At 38.7% G+C, this 20,072-nt stretch overlaps 1 protein-coding gene across 2 annotated transcripts in view; it reads left to right on the top strand.

Moving 5' to 3' along the window:
- Positions 1-12,902, top strand: part of GXYLT1 (glucoside xylosyltransferase 1) — a 37,702-nt gene extending 24,800 nt beyond the window's left edge. For both annotated transcript variants that reach the window (XM_030238467.2, XM_030238468.2), the window contains one exon: positions 1,962-12,902. In XM_030238467.2, the coding sequence (XP_030094327.1) occupies positions 1,962-2,123 (162 nt within the window). In that variant the 3' untranslated portion in view covers positions 2,124-12,902. The remainder of the gene's footprint in view (positions 1-1,961) is intronic.
- The last annotated feature ends 7,170 nt before the right edge of the window (positions 12,903-20,072 follow it).

The following is a 20,072-nucleotide window of genomic DNA, read 5'->3' as shown; positions in this document are numbered from 1 at the left end:
AAAGAAATTTTTTTTTCACTTTTAAGTAACATCAGTGTTTTACCACTTTTTTCTCTTTTATGGAGTTTGAGTAAATTCCTGTTTTCATGAGCATCTTTTGACACAGAGTGTAGATTGTACTTAGGTTAGGATTCTAGAACCATGCCTGTAGTTGTAAGTGTTTATTTAAAAGGCTTTTTTCTCATTTATTTAATAAATCACCTGGTGAATTGTTTCCATGAGCATTTGGACATCTTAGAATATCTGAGTAGGAAGGGGCCGACAATGATCACTGAAATCCAAATACCTGGATTGGGTATCCAATCCAGGACCATCCCCGAGAGTCACACCATACACCTGAGAGCATTGTCCAAAGACTTCTTGCACTGTGCCAGGCTTCATGCTGTGACCACTTCCCTGGAGAGCCTGTTCCAGTGCCCAGCCACCCTCTTCTGGAACCTTTTCCAAATATCCAACCTAAACAACCCCTGACACAACTTCAGGCCATTCCCTCAAGTCCTGTCCCTGGTCACCACAGAGCAGAGATCAGTGTCTGCCCCTCCTCTTCCCCTAACAAAGAAATTGTAACTGCAGTGCAGTCTCCCATCAGTCTCCTCCAGGCTGAACAGACCAAGTGGCCTCAACAACTCCTTACGTGCTTTCCCCCCGAGGCCCTGCACCATCTTTGTGGTCCTCCTTTGGACACTAATAGCTTTATGTCCTTACATTGTGACTGCAACTGCTTGCTCAAGGTGAGGCCACAGCAGTGCAGTGTAGAGAGGGACAATCTTTATCTCCAGGCTGAACGAGCCATCACCAGAAACTTCATTTTTTTGGAGATTTTAAAGTGCAGAAAAAAATCCCTTCTTCCCAAAGTTTGTGTGCATTTACTGCAACACTTTAATACCTAATTGCATCTAGATATGGATTGTAAAAGTTTTTTTTATATACTTTGTTTTGACCTTTTCCAGAAATTCAGTGTATTAATGTGTTGCTGTTCCTTTAAATACTAAGCACAATTACTTCATGCTGCAAATAAATCATCTAATGAACCATTTATCACTACATCAGTATACTCACTGAAAAGCTGTAAAACTTAGCACTGATGCACATTTTAATGTAGCAGGCTACTGTGTGTGTATAACCTACAAAAATCAAGATTATATTTTAATGTTGCTTTATTATACATTGTCATATAGGTGTAAAAATGAAGAAAAATACTTTTGGGGGTCTGAGAATATATCGCAGGGAAAGTGATTGTATTTCCATAAAAATATTATTTTTCTTTGTTTCCTTTGAGCATTGTCAAAAATAGAAGAAAAAATTATTTCCTTTTATTTATGATCTCATTTCATATGTGGATGCATCAGAGAAAGTACGTAAACCACTACTGATTCAATGGTAATAAGATGAACAAAATTATGTTACTTCAAAATGCTGTTTTAACTTAGCATTTGTTTATAAAAAACATTGCAGTGTTGAGCTAATGACAACTTTATTTCATGCCCACGTTAAACACAGTATGTGTTTGACCATCATTCAATTTAATGAAACGTCACTACCACTTTTTATACTGCTGTTTCATTATAATTTGATAAGGCTTGTATTACTTAAAGGTTATATGTCATTTGAGAAAGTTACCATACAACAAAAAAAAAATCCAGACATCATTTTAGAGTTGTAAATTTTTAATTGGGTAAGGTAATTTAATAAATTTCTTCCTTGCCTGTCTGAATACATTCATTTGCTTAGCATAAAAAAGATCTGTCTTGTTAGGTTTATAGAAAGCATGAGAGTATACTTTTATAATTTAGAGGTGTTTTTAAATTATTGCATTCAGAAGCACTCGTGAGTTCTTGAAAACATTTAATAAACCTATAGACGGCAAATATGATGCTGAAACTAATTTTTATAAAACTCAGATACCTCTGAGTAATGACAATCTTCCATATTAACCTTAAATTTTCTTAACCTCTTTGCAGTATTCATTTGGAGATGACCTGGTTCATTCGCTGCTGCAGCCCCTAGAACGGGAGTTACAGAAAACCACGCACACATACTGTGGAAGAGTATACAAAGTATTCATAAAGCAGCTAACAAAAAGCATAAGAGACTTGTATGCCAGAAGATCAAAGGGAAGGTGATTTTTGACTGCTAGCTGTTACATCAAGAGACTGAATTAACATAGCTGGTCAAAAGGTGCAAGAATTCTATTACAGCTTGAATGGGCTCTTAATGTGCCCAGAAAAAAGTTTACTAGCATACATAAAAATGAAGAAAATATTCATGTAATGAAGAGCAAGAACTTTTTTCTGCAACGGTGACTTTTTGGTTTTTTGAAGTTTAATCAATGCTAATGTTTGTCTCATATCTGATGATTTGGGTGTTACTGGCTTCTATGGTCAGTAATTTTAGTCTGCATAATTCAGTTATCTAATGATAAATGAACAAGGAAGAAATGAAGATGACTCTGTTTGGGAGTGTACCTCATATATTATCTAAAATTCTATTAAACTGTGAATGTAGCAATAACTGAGTCAGCAGCACTAACCTCACTTTAAAGGTGTGAGCCTTTATGTAAACAAAGTTGTTTACAAGTGCAGAAAATATTCTCTTGTCAAAGAAATGTGTTGTAATCATTGACAATCTGCATGTGCCTTTATATGTTCATCTCTTACATGTTGAAGTACTGTTTTGACAATCTTGTTTCGTTTCTCTCAGATGTAAACTGCACACTATAAATATGATTTTCTGAGAAATTAATGACTAGTATGTGATACTAGTTTGCTCTGTAGTAAATACAGAGACTTTATATCAAAATTAATTTTTTTTCAACATTGTAGAGCCGTTAGCACCAAAAGGTGGAGCAGAACTGAGGGGTTTTAAGTAAAAATCCAATTTGAAGTTGCTTGTCTTACAATACTTTAAAAAATGTCATGGTTTTGCAGCTTTATTGGGCATTTTTGGAAGTAGGAAAAAAGCCCAGTAGTGGAAAGCTGTTGCTGTTGTATTTCCGTGCTAGGAATTATTACCTGATGATTTTATAGAGCATGTAGTATCTAGAAGTGAAGAGCTGTAGTAAGAGTTCTGATGCTTCATCAGACTGTGTAGTAGATGGGGTTTTTTAGAGAATATATCCTGTTATAATATTTTTTTAATAAATGGCTTTAAAATAGTTTTGGGGCAGACCCTCAACTACATGAATGCATTACTGTCGATAGGGTGATAGTGATTTGCAACAGGAAAGGATTAGATTTCCTCCAGTTATCTCAGTGAAAAAATAAAACCTTCTGTTTAAGTAATAAAAACTTTTTCTCCAGAGAAAACCATGAAGAAAAAGGCTGAATTTTAGTGTTACAGTAAAATATTTAAACTTGCATGGTATGAAATGTATTTGTAAAGTATATATGAACTCAGATAACCTGTCTAAGTGAGATGAAGTCTTCATAAAGTGAGCTTTTGGATTCCAGGACAGTTCTTGTGTGTTGAACATGGAGGATCCACTCACTGCCTTGCACCTTCATCCCAACCCCATTTTGGAAGCCTAATTTTTGTATCTATTTCCTTGTCAAAGATAGACTGGCTCTGACTTCCAGATCCATGTGAGCTGGACAAATGCTTTAGCAGTACAGGAACACGCTCCACTGTCAGCAGAGTTTGTATCCTGCTTCTAATTTCCCTGCAGGCTCAGGGTATAAATTTTTTGGGATGGAATCTAGGAAGCAGTCTGCCTCTCATGTAGGTCTCTTCTTGCTGTGTAACCTTTTGAAGCCTGAAAATGTAGAAATCTCTGTGGAGGTGAATACTGTAACTGACTGATTTTACAATATGCAGTGCATTATTTTTTTACATAAATACTGATTTTTGTATCAATTTGTCTTCATATTTTCTTTGTACTTGTACTGTGTGTTTGTATTTAAAAAAATCTTTCAACTTGTTTTTTGTGTTTGTCTTTGCACAAACTTTCAGTTTTGAATTTATTTTTAGTGTGTTGTAGGCATGTCAAGATACTCTTAAAACCTAATGGACCATTTAGGTAAAAAAGGGGAAAGTGGACCTTAGCAGCAATCTTTCCATTTAAATTTCAAATTTTATGGGGGAGTAGAACAAAAAGAATTAATATTGATGCTTATTGTAGCACAAAAATTCTTATTCTGTGTTTATAACTAGAAATGTTTACTTACCATATTACGAATAGCAGAATATGGCCCTATGCCATAGGTTTTGATTAATTTTTTAATAGAAATGAAAACAGCTCATCTTAGTTCACCCCCAGGTAACACTCGTGAACACTTTAGAGAAGTTTTGAAAAAAGCAAGGAGCTTCCATAAGTAATTCTGCAGAGTATTTGTCTGTTTCAAATACATTTTTAGTTTTCTAGTCCCTGTGTTTTAAATGTAGGAAAACAACCTACCTTTACAGACAAAAACCCAAAAACTGGCTTTTAAGGGAAACATTTAGAGACACTAAAAAGACTGGGAATCCAGATAACATGATAGAAACCAGTTATGCTCCCAAACATTTCAGTACCTCATTTGTAAGGTTAGATGCTTAAAAGTGTAGAGCTTACATCTAGCTTGGGAATTCTTATCTCTCTACTTATAGAATCATTGTTTTTTCTACAAACATAGTGAGTACTAACAAATTACAGACCTTTAGGAATCAAATTTTTAATGATTTATTTGTTATAAAGTTATTATAAAGTGTAAAGTTTGATAGAAAAATATAAACATCAGGAAATATGCATTCAGTTTAACTGAAGATGAATCTGTCTTCCTCATGCTTGATTAGTCTCTATGTTATGATACCATTATTCTGTCTCTTCTAAAGGGATCACAGTCTCATGGTAAAGAGATCTGTGTGAAGCTGTTATCTTATCTGGATGAGCTTCTGTCACTCCTTGTAGACAACATGAAAAGCAAGCTGTCCTTTCATGGGACTGAAACATCCTTGTGTGTGGTGCTTGTGCCACTGCCAGTTACTAAGGCTGCATAAGCTTTATGGAAATGTCTGTCCAGTTATTTGTAGTTTTGCTGAAATTCAGACTGTGGTGACCTTTAATGACAGTTGAATTGGTTTTGGTAAGCTTTTGGTTTAAGCTTAGAATGATTAAGAAAACAGGTTTAGAGGTGAGGGGAAGTATTTTTTGTTATTCTTATTTTAAACATATTTTAAAAAAATATGGAGTTGCCTTGTGCTGGTTTTGACCTAAATTTGGTCAAGCTGTAAACTTCTGGCAAAATGCTGATTGGAAGACTGAGCTGTCAGTGTATTTCTTTTTTTTACCAGATTTCTCTCCATGCCAGACATACTCCAACCATTCAGGCTTTCCACACTTCCATCTGTACACTTGACATACAGGATGACTAAGGAGGCAGCTCTCTTTCTTTTCCTTCTCCCAAATTATACTTCCCATCTACACAGCATGGAAAAGAAAGTAGCTACAATCTCGTGGTGGGAGGAGGTTATGGTCTGAGTCTGCTTGGAAGGTTTAGAAGCAGAACATGCAAGAGGTATAGCTGAAGGTGTAATGTGTTAGCTGTATGTGCATTCTTGGGCTCTTTTTTTTTTTTTTTTTTTTTGAGTGGAAATACAATGAGTTACTGCTGCTTATTAGCTCACATAATGGCTGTCATGGTGTTTGTGGCAGATTAAATGGGGTGAAACTGAGCACTAACTTCAGGTTATATGTAGGAAAACACTAGGCTTCTGGTTTCTTCTGCCTGGTTTATAAAGGTGTCTCCAAATGTATAGACATATGTAGAATTTCTACTCCTTAGAAGGCTTAAGTTATTTTTCATTGTTTGTTTTCTGGTTCAAATTGAAGGATTTTCACCTATCAAACAGGTTTAACAATAGCCATTTACTGGCAGTATGATTTATTATTTCACTTGACTAAGTGGAATATTCATCTATAATTAAAATGAATGTACAGGCTTTTTGTCTAGATCTTTTTAGTAAATTATCAGTTTTTGAGTAGTTACTATTTTAACATTCTCTCTCATGGTATCTAATGTGATTATGATAGTTACTGTGGCTTTCCTGCCCACTTTCCTGCTTTGTGAATGGATGGCATTTGAAACAGCTCCAGTGATCTTGTGTGTTAAATAAGTGGAAGAGAACTGTAATGTGAATGTGTGACTTCTGTTATCAGAAAGTGGATTCTTCTGTAGCAGGGACAGTAGAAGTAGGAAGCAGTGGGAAGGTACTTCTCATCACCATAGAGCTTGTGAAAGATCTTGTATCTGTTTTATGGGGTTTTTGCTGTCAGTCTGAGCATTTTTCTATGCACAGGAATTTAGAAGTGATTTTACTGTTTTATTTCTAATCTCTGAATATTTTCTGTTTCTTTTTTGGAAGTTCAGTTTTGTCCAGCTGCATTTTTCTGTATATTTGAGAAGAATAACTGAAATTCCTACAGAGTTTTGGACAAATAACTGCAAAGTTATTTACTCAAGTTGTCCAAGTGGGCAAAGCGTGAGCCCAGCGAGTAAAAAATAACTAAACATGAGTGTATGCACCCTAGGTTCCCTTAGGACAACAAAAAATGTTTGATCTTTTTAACACTACAGAGAAACATTTGGCAGCTTACTTTCTGTATTCAACTGCCAAATCTTAAATAATGTAGAATAATTTCCTATAGAAATGCAGGTTGCCTCACAGTTGCATTGTAGTCCTAGTAGAGTATTTAAAACTATTACTCAGGTTTCAAAACAGAAGATGTTTACAGAGGTAATAGTGAATTTTCCACTTCAGGAAGTGAGGACGAAATCTCATTTTAAAGTAGTTCTCAAAATCTCTCTCTTGTAACCATTTAGTGGCTCTGTACAAGAACAGCTTGTCCTGCAAAGGTGTCATGAAATTTAAGATATGTTTGTCTCCTATGCCTTTTCAAGCCTTCGTGGGCCTATTAAAATTTTAAGTTTCTTGAAGGAATATTGAGTAATTGGAAATTCTTGTGTTAAAATTCAGTTGTGTCTCTTCAGTTTTGTGGTTGCTTTATGCACAGCTGCAGTCAGTTCTCGAGAGAGTCCTCATTTAAGCTTATGAATGTGCATCTTCCTGTATATTTGCTTGCAAATTTCTGCAGGGCTTCTTTATGCTCCCTTCTGCCTTTTCCCTGCACTGCTTTTAAAAGATAATCACTAAGCTCTTCTTTCATTTGAATGCTTATAAAAAATTGCAGGAGGTATTATTACAGGTCTCTTTGCAGAAACCTGTAATTAAAGGAGGACCTGTATCCCTGCTGTGGTTGGGTTTTTTTTTTCCTTTTTCTTCAGACTGCTATTTGATGATGTTCAGGTAGGAGGAAGTTTGCAGTGATTGGTAAAGTCATTATGTTCCTTGAGTGATCATCTGGTAGTTTCTTCCCTGAGTATCTGTTCTCTTAGGGTAGGTGCATGGCTGCTGCCTGCCTACCTCATCCATACGATTGCAAGTTTCTTTAATCAAAGCAATGACCATCAGTTTTGTTAGATCTGGATTTTAAATGCTTCTCCTATATCTGGATGCCACCTTAGTTGCACAAACCAGGGACCCACTCTGTTTCCACTTGCAGATCGTACAATCATAGAGTGGTTTGGGTTGGAAGGGACCTTAGAGCTCATCTAGTTCCAACCCCTTCTCCTGGGCAGGGACACCTCCCACTAGACCAGGTTGTTCAAAGCCCCACCCAACCTGGCCATGAACTTTCCCAGGGATGGGGCATCTACAGCTGCTCTGGGCAACCTGTTCAGCATCTCACCATCTTCACAGTAAAGAATTCTTTCCCTGATACCTAATCTAAACCTTTCCTCTTCCAGTTTAAAGCCATTCCCTTATCCTGTCACTAAAGCCTTTGTAAAAAGTCCCTCTCCAGCTCTCTTGTAGGCCCCCTTCAGGTACCAGAAGGCTGCTCTAAGGTGTCCATCTTTTATTTAATTTCCTTGTTTTAGTTTCAAGCTAATCCATAGGAATAAAATAGATACCAAGGAATGCACAATTTTTCACTACAGGAGCTACTAAAGATTTCTGTGATACAGTTAACAATTTTGAAATAGTTCTCTATCCTTGAATCTAATTTCTGATTTGGTGGATGTAAGGGTTGGTGTCCTTTGTTCATCAAATGATTTGACTTTCCCTGTGTCAGCCCCTTATGGGGAAGGATGGACAGATAATTCTCAAAAGACTGATTCCTTGTTGTCTGTTCATTTCAAGGAAAAGAACTGTAACTTGTCAGTGGAGATCCTTAGTATCACCCTATTTAAACTCTCTGAAACCAGGAATAACTTCCCCCTTGCTGCTGTATTGTTGTACTGGTTTTAATTGTTTCTTAATGGTCATGCTAAAAGGGGAGGGGAAATGATGCCATTATTTGCATCTCCTTGATAGTTCTTGGCCTTTGAATTCCACATGACCCTTAAAAACCAACAACTTAACCCAGTCTCAGAGTCTGGGTCAAAGCCAGAGATTAGCACTTTACCACCCTCATTTAGGAACATGGGTCATGGGCTGTACTCATAGGTTAGACATCAGGACAGTTTCCTTGTTCTGTTTTACCAAAACAAGTCTACAAAAGCAGGACTTCTCAAGTCTGATACAGTTTGTTGCTGTTTTAAGAACGCCAAACTTTTAAAATACAGGCATGTTGTATTTTGAAAATGTGTTAGAAGCCTTTAAGCATATAATATAACCCTTTAGCCTGTAAGTATTATGACTGCTTTTCAAGGTACCTGTTGAACAAATATTCTCACTCAAATTCCCCTTCCCTCTTTTCCACAGATAATTTATTGATTCGTTTGTCTCCTTAGAGCAAAGCAAACATTTGGGAATTAGCTTTAATAAATGTTCCCTTGAAACCAAGCTGAATTTTGCAAGGGGAGAAAGGAAAGTGTGAAGTTTGTTTGCTAGGGGTTGTTTCTGCACTTCAGACCTCTCTAAGGCCACAGAGTGCAAACTTGGGGCTTACCTGTGGCTTTCTCACCACTTGGAGAAGTGCTGCTAGATTGTGCTGTCTTTAATTTTCTCATAAGTGGCGTTGAACAGACAGCTAAAAATGCTTTTTGTGCCTTCCTAAGTGGCCTTTCTATTTTATGCAGCTTGTATTAAATTATTAAACTGAGATGAGCAATTTATTATCATTTTCTACTACCTTCATATTCTGGGAGGTCACTTTCCCTCCTGTTCTTCCTTTGGGTCATTTAATATCATACCCTCATTTTCAGAATTATAATCTGGGTACAACAGATCCATTTCTTCCTCTATGTCTTATGAATGTTAATGTTCTGCCAGTCATTTCTGTACACATTTTACTAGAGTAATTCACATTAAATCAGTCTGTAATATTTATAAGAATAGCTTTGGAATACAAAAGTAGATGTAGAAGTTATCCTAAAATGCAAATCTTTGTGGCTGAATTAATGACTATTTAGGGCATGATTTTTTAGGCTTCCAAGAAAATTAAAGCAATATAATCCGTTTCAACTAATGATTTAAGACCAGGAAATCAAATTTAGTTAAAGCTGATGTTTTAGCCTTATAATGCTGACCTGACCTACTGTGTCTCACTGAGCAGCTGGTGTCCAAGAAACTCTGCTTGCCTGTTGGATTTCATGAAACTTCTGCCAAATATTCAATGCAGTTCTGACTAGTCACTGGTATTGCTATCTTTTAAATTTTAAAAAATTTTCTATGTTTTACTTTATTCTTTTGTTTTACATTTTTATGCCATGGATAGTTATTATTCAAGGTGAATTTGGATTGCACCTCTAAGCCCAAGAAAAAAAAAACCAATTTTGCTATCCAAAGTGTGTAATGTATGTTTGTCTTTTGATTTGATATTATTCATCAGTTTTGTGGGTAAAATTGATGTATTTGGGTTTACTACCTCTCATCCTTTCTGCTTGTTCTTCCTGGTTTGTCTCCTTTCTTTACTACCCCTCCAGTCTACTTGCTGCTTGTCTTCTCCAGGAGTTGGTGTCACTCTACCTCTCAGATCTTTCTGGATCTCCCTGGCAGTTGAATGTGTTCTGCCACCAGGATGCAGAACTGTGCTTTCAGAGCTGTTTGCTGTGGTAAGGTGACCATACAAGTTCAAGCCAGAAGGGTTCCCTAGAGCAGGCCTACTGCTTTCTCCACAGAGCTGCTGCATGAGCACCATGTCTGGGCACCTAAGCATGTTCCTGACCCAGTGCAGTGCCTAAGCAGTGCTGTTGCTGTCTCTTTCTTGATTGTAACTTGGGGAATAAATGGAGTTTCCCTTTCAGCTTTGTATAGACTATTACAAAATGGTAACCATATTTATTTTTCTGTAGAGATAAAGGTCTTTTACCAGAGGTGTGCTTTCAGGAAGAGAGCTTGGCAGATGAAGCCATTACAGTTGAAAGGAGGTGATCTGAGCCGTTCTGCTTGCCCGAGGCAGGCAGGCTCAGCAGGGCTCCTGGGAGCAGCTGAGCACCTGCCTGCCAGGGCACCTGGAGTCAGAGGAGGGCTTGGTCTGTGCCCTGTTCCTGTACGTGCTGCATGACCTCTAAGGAAGAAGCAATCTTCAATCAGCTCTTCTTTCTGTGAAGGTACAAGGAGAGGAAATTGATTTCTGACTTCAAAAGGCCCGGACAAAGTTTTAGAGGGATTGCTGAATACAACAGAGTGCACAGAATATAAAATGTTTCTGGCTGAAAAATTAACAGCTTCAAATAGCCCATTGAACCACACAGGATTTTGAGAAGTACCTTCTTCACTGGTCCATAGACACAATGAATAAACTGAGCAAAAGTTAGTGATGGTAGGATACTGCTTAAAAACTAGATCAATATCTTATTTTTGCAGTTATCCTATTTTGCCTATTTTGATTATTCTTTGCCCAGAAGGATAGGGTGTAATTAATGAAAATTGATTTAACTTGAAGAAAAAAGCATTAACAGTTTTCTATTGCAACAAAAATGCAGTAGCTAGCAAATGTGCAGGTTTATGTGCTAGACCTCAAGCAGTCTCTAAATTAATTAGAAGTCACTTTATTAGCGTACATTTGTCAAATAATACATTGAGAATTTTTATATATTTGCACAAAATAAACGTATTTTTATAAATTTTATTTTTATAAATGTATAAATTAATACCCTATTGCAAATACATGTATTTTGAGAACACCACATCCTACACCATAACTTTATAACTCTTAGATGTGAAAGTGCTTGTTCTCCACATAGAATAGTATTGTGTCTCTGAAAAAGTGTAATGTTTAGAGGAGCACCTTTATGTGCCTTGTGCATACCAGCACTCTTCATTTTCACCTAAATTATGACGCTCTGAGGATGCAAATTTATTTTTTGTGTCAGTAAAGCCAGTGTCCATTACCCTAAACAGCACTGGGAAATGCAGAGAGTTTTGTCACCCACTGGCACCTTGGCAGGCATTAGAGGAAACAAACTGAAAGGAGTTTCTTAAACAGAACAATTTAGCAGTACTGTGCCTGACTGAAATCACTGGCTCATGCTTCAAAATACCCCATAAGCACAAAGGAAATACAGTAATATACAGTCTTCAACAAGAAGGATATATACAGACCTTCTGTCCTCTTCAGAAATCCTCCCCTAATTCGTTTTAGTCCTGAAAGATGTGTCAGAAGCTCCTTGAAGTCCATTAAGCATTTTGCTATTGATTTAATGTGAAAGTATTCAGATACCCTAGCAATGGATGGCAGCATAAAGCACTGATAAATCAATTAATAAAGTTTGGCCATGGGGGGGAGGATGTTAGTTCATCTAGTCTCATCAGTCATATATCACAGACCATCAAATTTCTCCCTCTTACAGCTGTAATGAACCCAGTAATTTATTTGACCAAAGGATAACTTGTGTCCAGCTAGCCCATGCCTTTCTGAGAAATGTCCAGTCTTGGTTTGAGTGCATGAAGAAAGAAGATGCTTCCCTTTGCCTGATTGTTGCAATGGTTTGTTGCTCTCACAGTGATAAGTATGTTCCTCATGTCTCATTTGAATTCTTTCTGGTATTAGGTTTCAGCCATGGATTCTTTTTATGCTTCTCCCCACTGGGGTAAAGAGGTCCTTAATCCACTGCAGTTTCTCCTTGTGGTGATACTAAAATGTAGCAATCAAATCACCTCTCAATTTTGTTTTGGATAAATTGAGTTCACGAACTCTAACTCAAACAAATCTCTTAGGTTTTGTGGCTCTTTTTAATACCTTCATCAATTTTCCAGAAGCCTCCTTAAAATATGGGCACAGCATAAAATATAGTATACAGGATTTCAGTTTAGTTAAAGATTTGGTAATTTTAATACATAGGTAAAATTTTCATAGTGCTTTCTAAATTTGTACATTGAGTGCTCATGTTAGCACACGTTCCATTCCTGGCCTTGGATCTTCGTTCCTTGCTGTGGGGGCATTTGTCTTTGTTAGAGTGAGCTCAGCCTAATGCTGTTTCATCACAGTAATGGAGATTCAGCTGTGGAATTGCTGCTGTTATCACTGTTTATCATCTTACCAGGTATTGTCATCTGCAAACTTCATCAGCTGTGATTTTATATTTCCTTCCAAATTACTAGTGAAAGCTTTTAATAATGTTGTCCTTCATAACTTCACTGGAAACAGCTCTTTGATAAAGATTTTCTATCAAACATTATTTGTTGAGAGTAGCCAGTTAATCTTGCAGGTTTTTTTGTGTTTCTGGTTTTTGTCTGCATAGTATAATTTCAGCTTCTGGAACAACAGAATATATTCAGGAATAAATATCATACTTGTTTGACAAGCTTTATTTTCCTGGAAAGCACATTGATTACTTCTGATTGTAGTATTTTGTTTTAGTTTCTTTCCAGATAATTGTGTTGCAACTTCTGTAATTTTTTTTTGTATGTGACAATAGTCTTGTAGCAGTCTTAACTGAAAGTTACTCAGTATTTTAAATAAAGTTATTTAGATTGTTTTATGGAGTTTTCTGGGAATTCGAAGATTTGTTGAACCTATTCAGAAATTCTTTCATGATTTCCTACTGTAAATTGTCTAGATCCGCTGAATTTGAAATGTTTATACTTGGTCAATGTTTGCTTAGCTTTCTTCTGGTTTGCTAATGGACATTAAAGTATTTCAACGCTAACATGTGATGCAACATATTTTATTTCTGAATTCAGAAGACTTACTTGAATGCCTTCACAATATCAGCAACATTAATTAGTAATGAACAGAGTTTTAATTTCTTTTGTTCTTAATTTATTCCCAAAAGTACAGCATTGTATCCCGCTTAATTGGGAAGGGAGGTGGTGGGAAGAAGTGTTGCTTTTCAAATTAATTCACTGGTAAGCACAAATACCATAATATTAGAGCTGGTGTCTTGGAGATGTGTTGGAGTGATGTCTTGTTAAGAAAAAGGAGATATCCTAGTCATTTATTTGCTTTGGGATCATGCTAGGAGGTTCACAGGGGCTGTGACACAGTATTGGGTCAAACAAAAAATCAATACCCTTATCCTTATCTTTTCTTCTCTCTCTCTCTTCTTCTTTCTTGTGCACAAAAAGTTGCCTGTACATGTGTAGTACAGAGACACGGGGAAGAACATTCCTTCCCCCACCTTCTTGAGTTTTTAATATCCAGATTGAACATAGAAATGGAAAAGTAGTGAATGATGGATGTTACATTCACTTTTCACGGATGTGAGATAGCTGGTAAACTGAGTAAGAGTACATTTTAGAGAATAAGCAGCAGAACCCAAATACAGTGTTGCTTCTAGTACTTCTAGAAGCATCTTAGAATCACAGAAGGATTGAGGTTCAAGGGACCTTCAACCCCACTGCCTAGGCAGGGCTACATAGAGCTGTTTGCCCAGGACTGTGTCCAGTTGGCTTCTAAATATCTCCAAGGACTCCACAGCCTCCCCACAAGGGCAACCTTTGCCAGGGCTTGGTCACCCTCACAGTAAAAAAAATGTTTCCTGATGTTCAGAGGGAACCTTCTGCATGTCAGTTTGTGCTCGTTGTTAAAATTATTGAAAATCAAACTCCTCAGGGAAGGTACATCATGCCCATTCTCTTCAGACAGCAACAAGGAGATGTTTTGCTGGCGAGGCCAGTACCCACTTCAGAACAGAGTTTGTGTCTTGCAGTGTATTTTCTCCTTAAAGTTAACAGTCTAGTTATATCACCTCAGCAAATTACTAGGAATTAAACAGATGATGAACTTTGAAGGAATGGAGATGTTTTTCCATGAAAACATTTCTGCTACTAATAGTACACTCAGTTTATTTCCATCAGAGTGTTTTAGCTTTTGTGTCTGGTGTCTTTGAATGGGCCTGTGATTTACTTTTTATATTTGCAAACTTGAATTGATACAAAACTATTATTATATTGTAATTATTGTTAATGATCTCATGTATAGTTATATTGGCTAACAGTTCAGAAGTAGTTACTTCTGTTGCATTTACGTAAAATTTAGGTGCAACTCAGTTTTTTTTATCACTGTAATAATATTGAACCTCATAACTTTGTAATGGGAGAGAAGGACTTTTGACTGTTGTTTATACAATATACCAGGTACTACTTTTCAAATATTCTTTGGTGCTACCTGCTAGGACCTATCCCTGAGGCAGATTAGAGCACAGCATCCTGAAGCTTTTTAAAGTGGCCAGTTGTTTGTCATTAACCTTTGACATTTCAGTCTTTCACACTGCCTTAACGAGGGACTCATGCATCAGGAAATTTATAGCCCCTTTACTGAAAACATATATTGGATTCATAACACCAAATTCTCTGAATTAATGGTTCTAGACCACCATTTAAAGGAAATTCTGTAGCTTGATTAATCTCATCCAAAGGTAGACATATAATGTAAATCAAAGAAATTTTACTCTAAAAGCAGATTTTTTTCCCCTGCTGATAGAGACTAGGAAGTGAGCTTAGAATCAAGTGCCACAATGCAGGTTCCTAATGTGAGCTAAAGTGCATCCCAGCCAAAGCTAGATCCATCTAAGGTTTATTTCTTGCAATTCCAAGTATTTGTGAATATGTCCAGGAAAGAATTTTTCTTCCTGAAATATTTTTGAAATTATTTAAATGCTAAGTGTTGGTCTGTGGTTAAAGAGAAATCAGTAAGTGATACGTGTTCCACTTCCTGGCAGGATAACATCCTGCATTCGGGTTTCTGATGCAAATACAAATGAAATTTTCTCCCCCGCCCCCAGATACTATATCTGAAAAATCCACTCTGTGTTACTCCTGTTAGTTACTCTTGTTAGTAACCTCTAAGGTGATCTAACAATGATCAGTAAAGTTGGGATTGGGTGTTAAAAAAAAGTTCTTTGTTGAGAGGGTGGTCAGTCATGGCAACAGGCTCCCCAGAGAAGTGGTCACAGCCCCAAGCCTGCCAGAGCTCCAGGAACATTTGGGCAATGCTCTTGGCCTTTTGGTTTAGTTAGTCCTGTGATGAGAAGAGAATTGAGCACAATGGGTCTTTTATGGCTTGAGATATTTAGTGATTCTAAAGAAAATTAACTCCAGGTCAACTGACTGTTGCAGCATCTACACTTTACATCTGTAGACTCTTGCTGATCTGAGAGTTTTGGCTGATATGTGAGTTATGGTAATCTCTATGTCTGCTCCTCAGTCAGCATTTCTAACTCCGGCTGCTGGTTTGCTGCCCAAAGTCCTTTTGATCACAAAAGAAGGCCTTTGTGTAGGTAATGAATAATTAAAATAAAAAAGACTGAACTTCAGAGACTGATGGAAGACCCTTCTGCCTTTCATTTCTGGGAAGTAATCCATCTAAGCCAACAAAGCCAATTAGGAAGTTTCCACAAGTTACTGTCTCTTCATTTGTGCTCTGTGTACACTCATAAGTACTGGCTAGACAGCAGCTTGAACAAGTCTCTGCCAAATACTCACATTTGAGATCTGGATTCATTTTCAGCATTTTCAGCCCAGAAACCATGTTCACCATATTCCCACCTGCTCTGGTACAGGGTTGAGTAGACACAGAAGGCCAAGTCACTAAATTTCCAGGCAAAGGTAACTGCTGAGGTGTCTCCAGGGAGCTACAAGCCTTCAGCCTGACCTCGATGCCGGGGAAGGGCATGGAGCAGAGCATCCTGAGAGCTGTCCTGCAACATGTACAGGACAGCCAGGGAATCAGGCCCAGCCAACAGAGGTTAAGGAAAGGAACCTTGAGGAACCTGAGCACGTTTTGTGAAAAGGTGATCCATTTGGTGGGGAGGGAAAGACTGTGGGTGTAATTTCCCTGGACTTCAGTAAAGACTTTGTATTCCGTGGTGTTCTCCCGAAGAAACTGGCTTCCCATGGCTTGGACAGCTGCAGTCTTCACTGGGTTAAAAACTGGCTGAATGGCCAGGCCCAGAGAGTGGTGGTGAATGGAAATACATCCAGTTGGCACCTGGGCACCAGTGGGGCTCCCCAGGCTCAATACTGGGGCCAGTTCTGTTTAGTGTCTTCAATGATTTGGACGAGAGGATTGATTGCACCCTCAGTAAGTTTTCAGATGACCCCAAGTTGGGAGGGAATGCTGATCTGCAGAGGGATCTGGGCAGGCTGGATCAATGGGCTGAGTCTGACAGTATTGAAGTTCAGTAAGGCCCCAGGCTCCACATGGGTCACAATAACCCCACACAATGCTACAGATTGAGGGAGGAGTGGCTGGAAAGTGGCCTGGTGGAAAAGGACCTGGGGGTGCTGGTCAACAGCAGCTGTACATGAGCCAGGGTGTGCCCAGGTGTGCAAGAAAGCCAATGGCACCTGGCCCGGATCAGGAATAGTGTGGCCAGCAGCACCAGGGCAGGGATTGTCTGTACTGCACTGGTGAGGCTGCACCTTGAGCACTGTGTTCAGCTCCCCTGAGAAGGAAGGAGCAGCAGAGACATGTGAGGAACTGACTGCAGCCCCCATTCCTCATCCCCCTGTACAGGGACAGAGGAAGGGGAGAATTCAGGAGTGACCTCGAGCCTGGGAAGAAGGGAGGGTTGGGGGAAGGTATTTTTAAAAATTTAGTTTTATTTCTCACTGCCCTACTCTGATTTTCTTGGTAAGGAATTAATTTTTCCCCAGGTTGAGGCTGTTGGGGTTTTTTTTGCCTCTAGCATTTACTGTAACAGTCGTTATCAATGCCTATTTGGGTCTCTTACTGCTGGCCTGCTGGGTGTCGAACCAGCTTGCTTTTGAACAGCTTTTGCATTGGTATCTTGCTGCTTTGAATAGCAGGATTAATTTGCTTTGCATTCCAATAATGAAGAAGCTGAAAGTCACCTTTAGTATAGTCCTTAAAAGTAACTAATCTTTTGATATCCTAGGGCTTTGAATCGAGGGTTTTAAATCAATATTTTCTCTATAAAGTTACTGTTTTTCTTCACCCTGCACTCTATGGACTGAAAATTGGAGGGGCACATTTGGGAATTTTAGAGAACATGGGACAGGCAAAGAATTAGGTGTTGTGTTCTTTTGGGAAATGCATGAAATTAAGAAAATTAAGTGGCACTCATCTCAATAAAACCTCTGTGTTATCATTGTTTGCATGCAGTTTTGTTCTTAAATATCTCTTGGGCACTAATTGAAAAGGAAACAGAATTTTATTTTTCAGGAGGCAGTGAAATCTCAAACAGCAATTAAAACACAGAATGCTTTGGCAGTGTGTAATGTAATTGGTTCTGTGGACAGGGAGAGCTCACAGATTGCTTTGCATTTCCTTCACATTTGGTCTTAGTTTTAAGAGACCATTACTGCTCACAGTCATCCAGGAGCCCTAGATTCAGCAGAATCTCAGGGGAAAGGGAGCACAACAGTGCAACTTGAATAGCATCAGATGTATGTTTATCTCAAGCTTTTTAGTTTGCATTCTAAATCTGTTATATTAGGAGTACTACTACAAGCTGTGTTCTTTGAACTTCTTCATGTGCATATTTTGGAGAGAAGTTACTCGGTGCAAAACTGAATTTTCCTAAGAAAACACATGAATTTAAACACAAAATTAGTTTCAGTTTTCTTCTGTGGGAATTCAAGACCTTCCCCTGGTCTGGAGCAAAACAGAAAAAATTGGCACTGTTTTTGATGCCCAAAGCCTTCTTTTTGTTAAAGAAGGTTTTCATGACAGGTTGTTTTTTGAAAACAGATGCTACAGACTTTCAACTGGTCACTCACTCCAGTGAAGTGATGTAAATCCAGAAAAATGAAAAAAATACATGTAATTCAATAGCTATGAGAAATAAGATGTTTCTAAATCTCTTTAGCCTCTATAATTGCAGAATAAACTGGATGATGCAATTTTGATTTTGTTACCTCAGCAGATGAGAAAAAAAATAAATCATCCAGATGTTTTCATCCCAGACTAGTGTGAAGGATCACAGTACTGCATTTCTCCAAGGAAGGAGAATGACTTTTCCTGTATTCTCTCTTGGACTTCCTGAAACCTGTGTAAGTGAAGGGAGAGAGACAGAGGAGTGCTGAAATTTATATATTGGGATCTCACTTTTAGGGTGAAATCTGCCTACTATTGGTGGTGTTCTTTTAGTCTAGTTTTCACTACTCATTGACAGCTTAATTATTAAAGTAAAATCCAGTTGGTAGCCTCCCCATGACCGTTATTATTTTTAAACTCCTCTCTGGATTTATTCCCTTGTTCCCCTGACTGATGGGGGCTGCTGGCTGGGCCACTTCCACAGCAGGCTGCTCTGCCTGGGACTTGTGGTGCTCCCCTGCCAGCATCTGCAGCTCGCTCCACCTGCCTCATACCTTCACCCTGCACCTGTGCATCCACCTGGGGTCTCTCCATGGCCTCCAGACTCACCATCCCATCCTTAGGGTCACCCTGATGGGAATGTTTCCACTGTTACTCAGCCCGTGTGCTCAGCTGTGATGGAGGCTGCAAACCCACCTGCCCACTCCCCTCTGCTTCTCATTTGTTTCAACCTCTCCTCCCGTGCTGCCATCAGCCTAATTCACCAGTTCATGGCAAGAGACAGCTCTTTACTGCTTTATACAATTTCAGCTGCTGGGCATCAATTCTGAGATAAACCAACCATCATATAAATGGTATCTTGACACAGCAGCAGCCCACAAAGTCCAAATGAAATGGCAATGACAAAAGCAGATCTGTCCAAATTAGGATGACGATGGCAGCTCCATCCAGTTAAGGATTCCCTACAGACCAGACCGTGACTACCCTTTCATTCTGGGGCCTTATCCAGGTGCTTTTGTAAGCTGGACCAAACTGTGGATTGTGGATCTCTGCAGGCTATTAATAGAGCTGTCTGACACTGGAAGGGCAGTGACAGTGGCAAAGTACAGCTTTTTCCTTTAAGAGAAGGAGTCAGAAATGGCTTGTGTTTCTTCTGCCTGGTTGATGCAATAAAATATCCTTGCACACCATGGACATGATTTAGAGCTCAGGGAAAACAATTGAAACATTTTTACTGCTCTTAAAAGTAGGGAAGGTTTGAATCAACCTTTTTTCTAATAGGTTTCACTGAAACCATGCTAAGTGAATGACAGGGCTGAAGTGAGCAGAACACTGCTGCCTTTTCCAGCAGGTCACAGAGATGTTTGGTCACTCTGCTTCCAGGTTTGCATTCATTGATATCTATCCACCTGAAAAGCTGCTTAGATAGTCCTCTTTTCTTCATTCTAGCTCCTGTTGTGAGGCTATATTAAATATGTAACCCTTCTCTATTTATATTGTTAGATTGGTGTTGGTTTGGGGATTTCTTGTGCAGGTTTTGTGCACCTATCACTTTGTTGCCCTTTGGACAAGTGCCAGTATCTCAATATTCTTCTTGTAATGAGCAGCCCAAAATTAAATACAGGATACAAGGCCTCACCAGTGCTGAGTACAGAGGAACAATCATTGCCCTGGTGCTGCTGGCCACGCTATTTCTGATACAAGCCAGGATGCCATTGGCCTTCTTGGCCACCTGAGCACACACTGAATCATGTTCAGCTGCTGTTGAGCCACACCCCCAGGTCCTTCTCTGATGAGCAGGTTTCAGGCACTCTTCCCCAATCCTGTAGTGGTGCCTGGGGCTGTTGTGGACCTGGAACTTGGCCTTGTTGAATCTCATGCCATTGGCCTTGGCCCATTGATCCAGCCTGTCCAGATCCCTCTGCAGGGC

Source organism: Serinus canaria, chromosome 1A (genome assembly GCF_022539315.1).
Source record: "Serinus canaria isolate serCan28SL12 chromosome 1A, serCan2020, whole genome shotgun sequence".
NCBI lineage: Eukaryota > Metazoa > Chordata > Aves > Passeriformes > Fringillidae > Serinus > Serinus canaria.
Note: the sequence above shows the minus strand (reverse complement) of the source record. Positions and strands in the feature narration are given on the sequence as shown.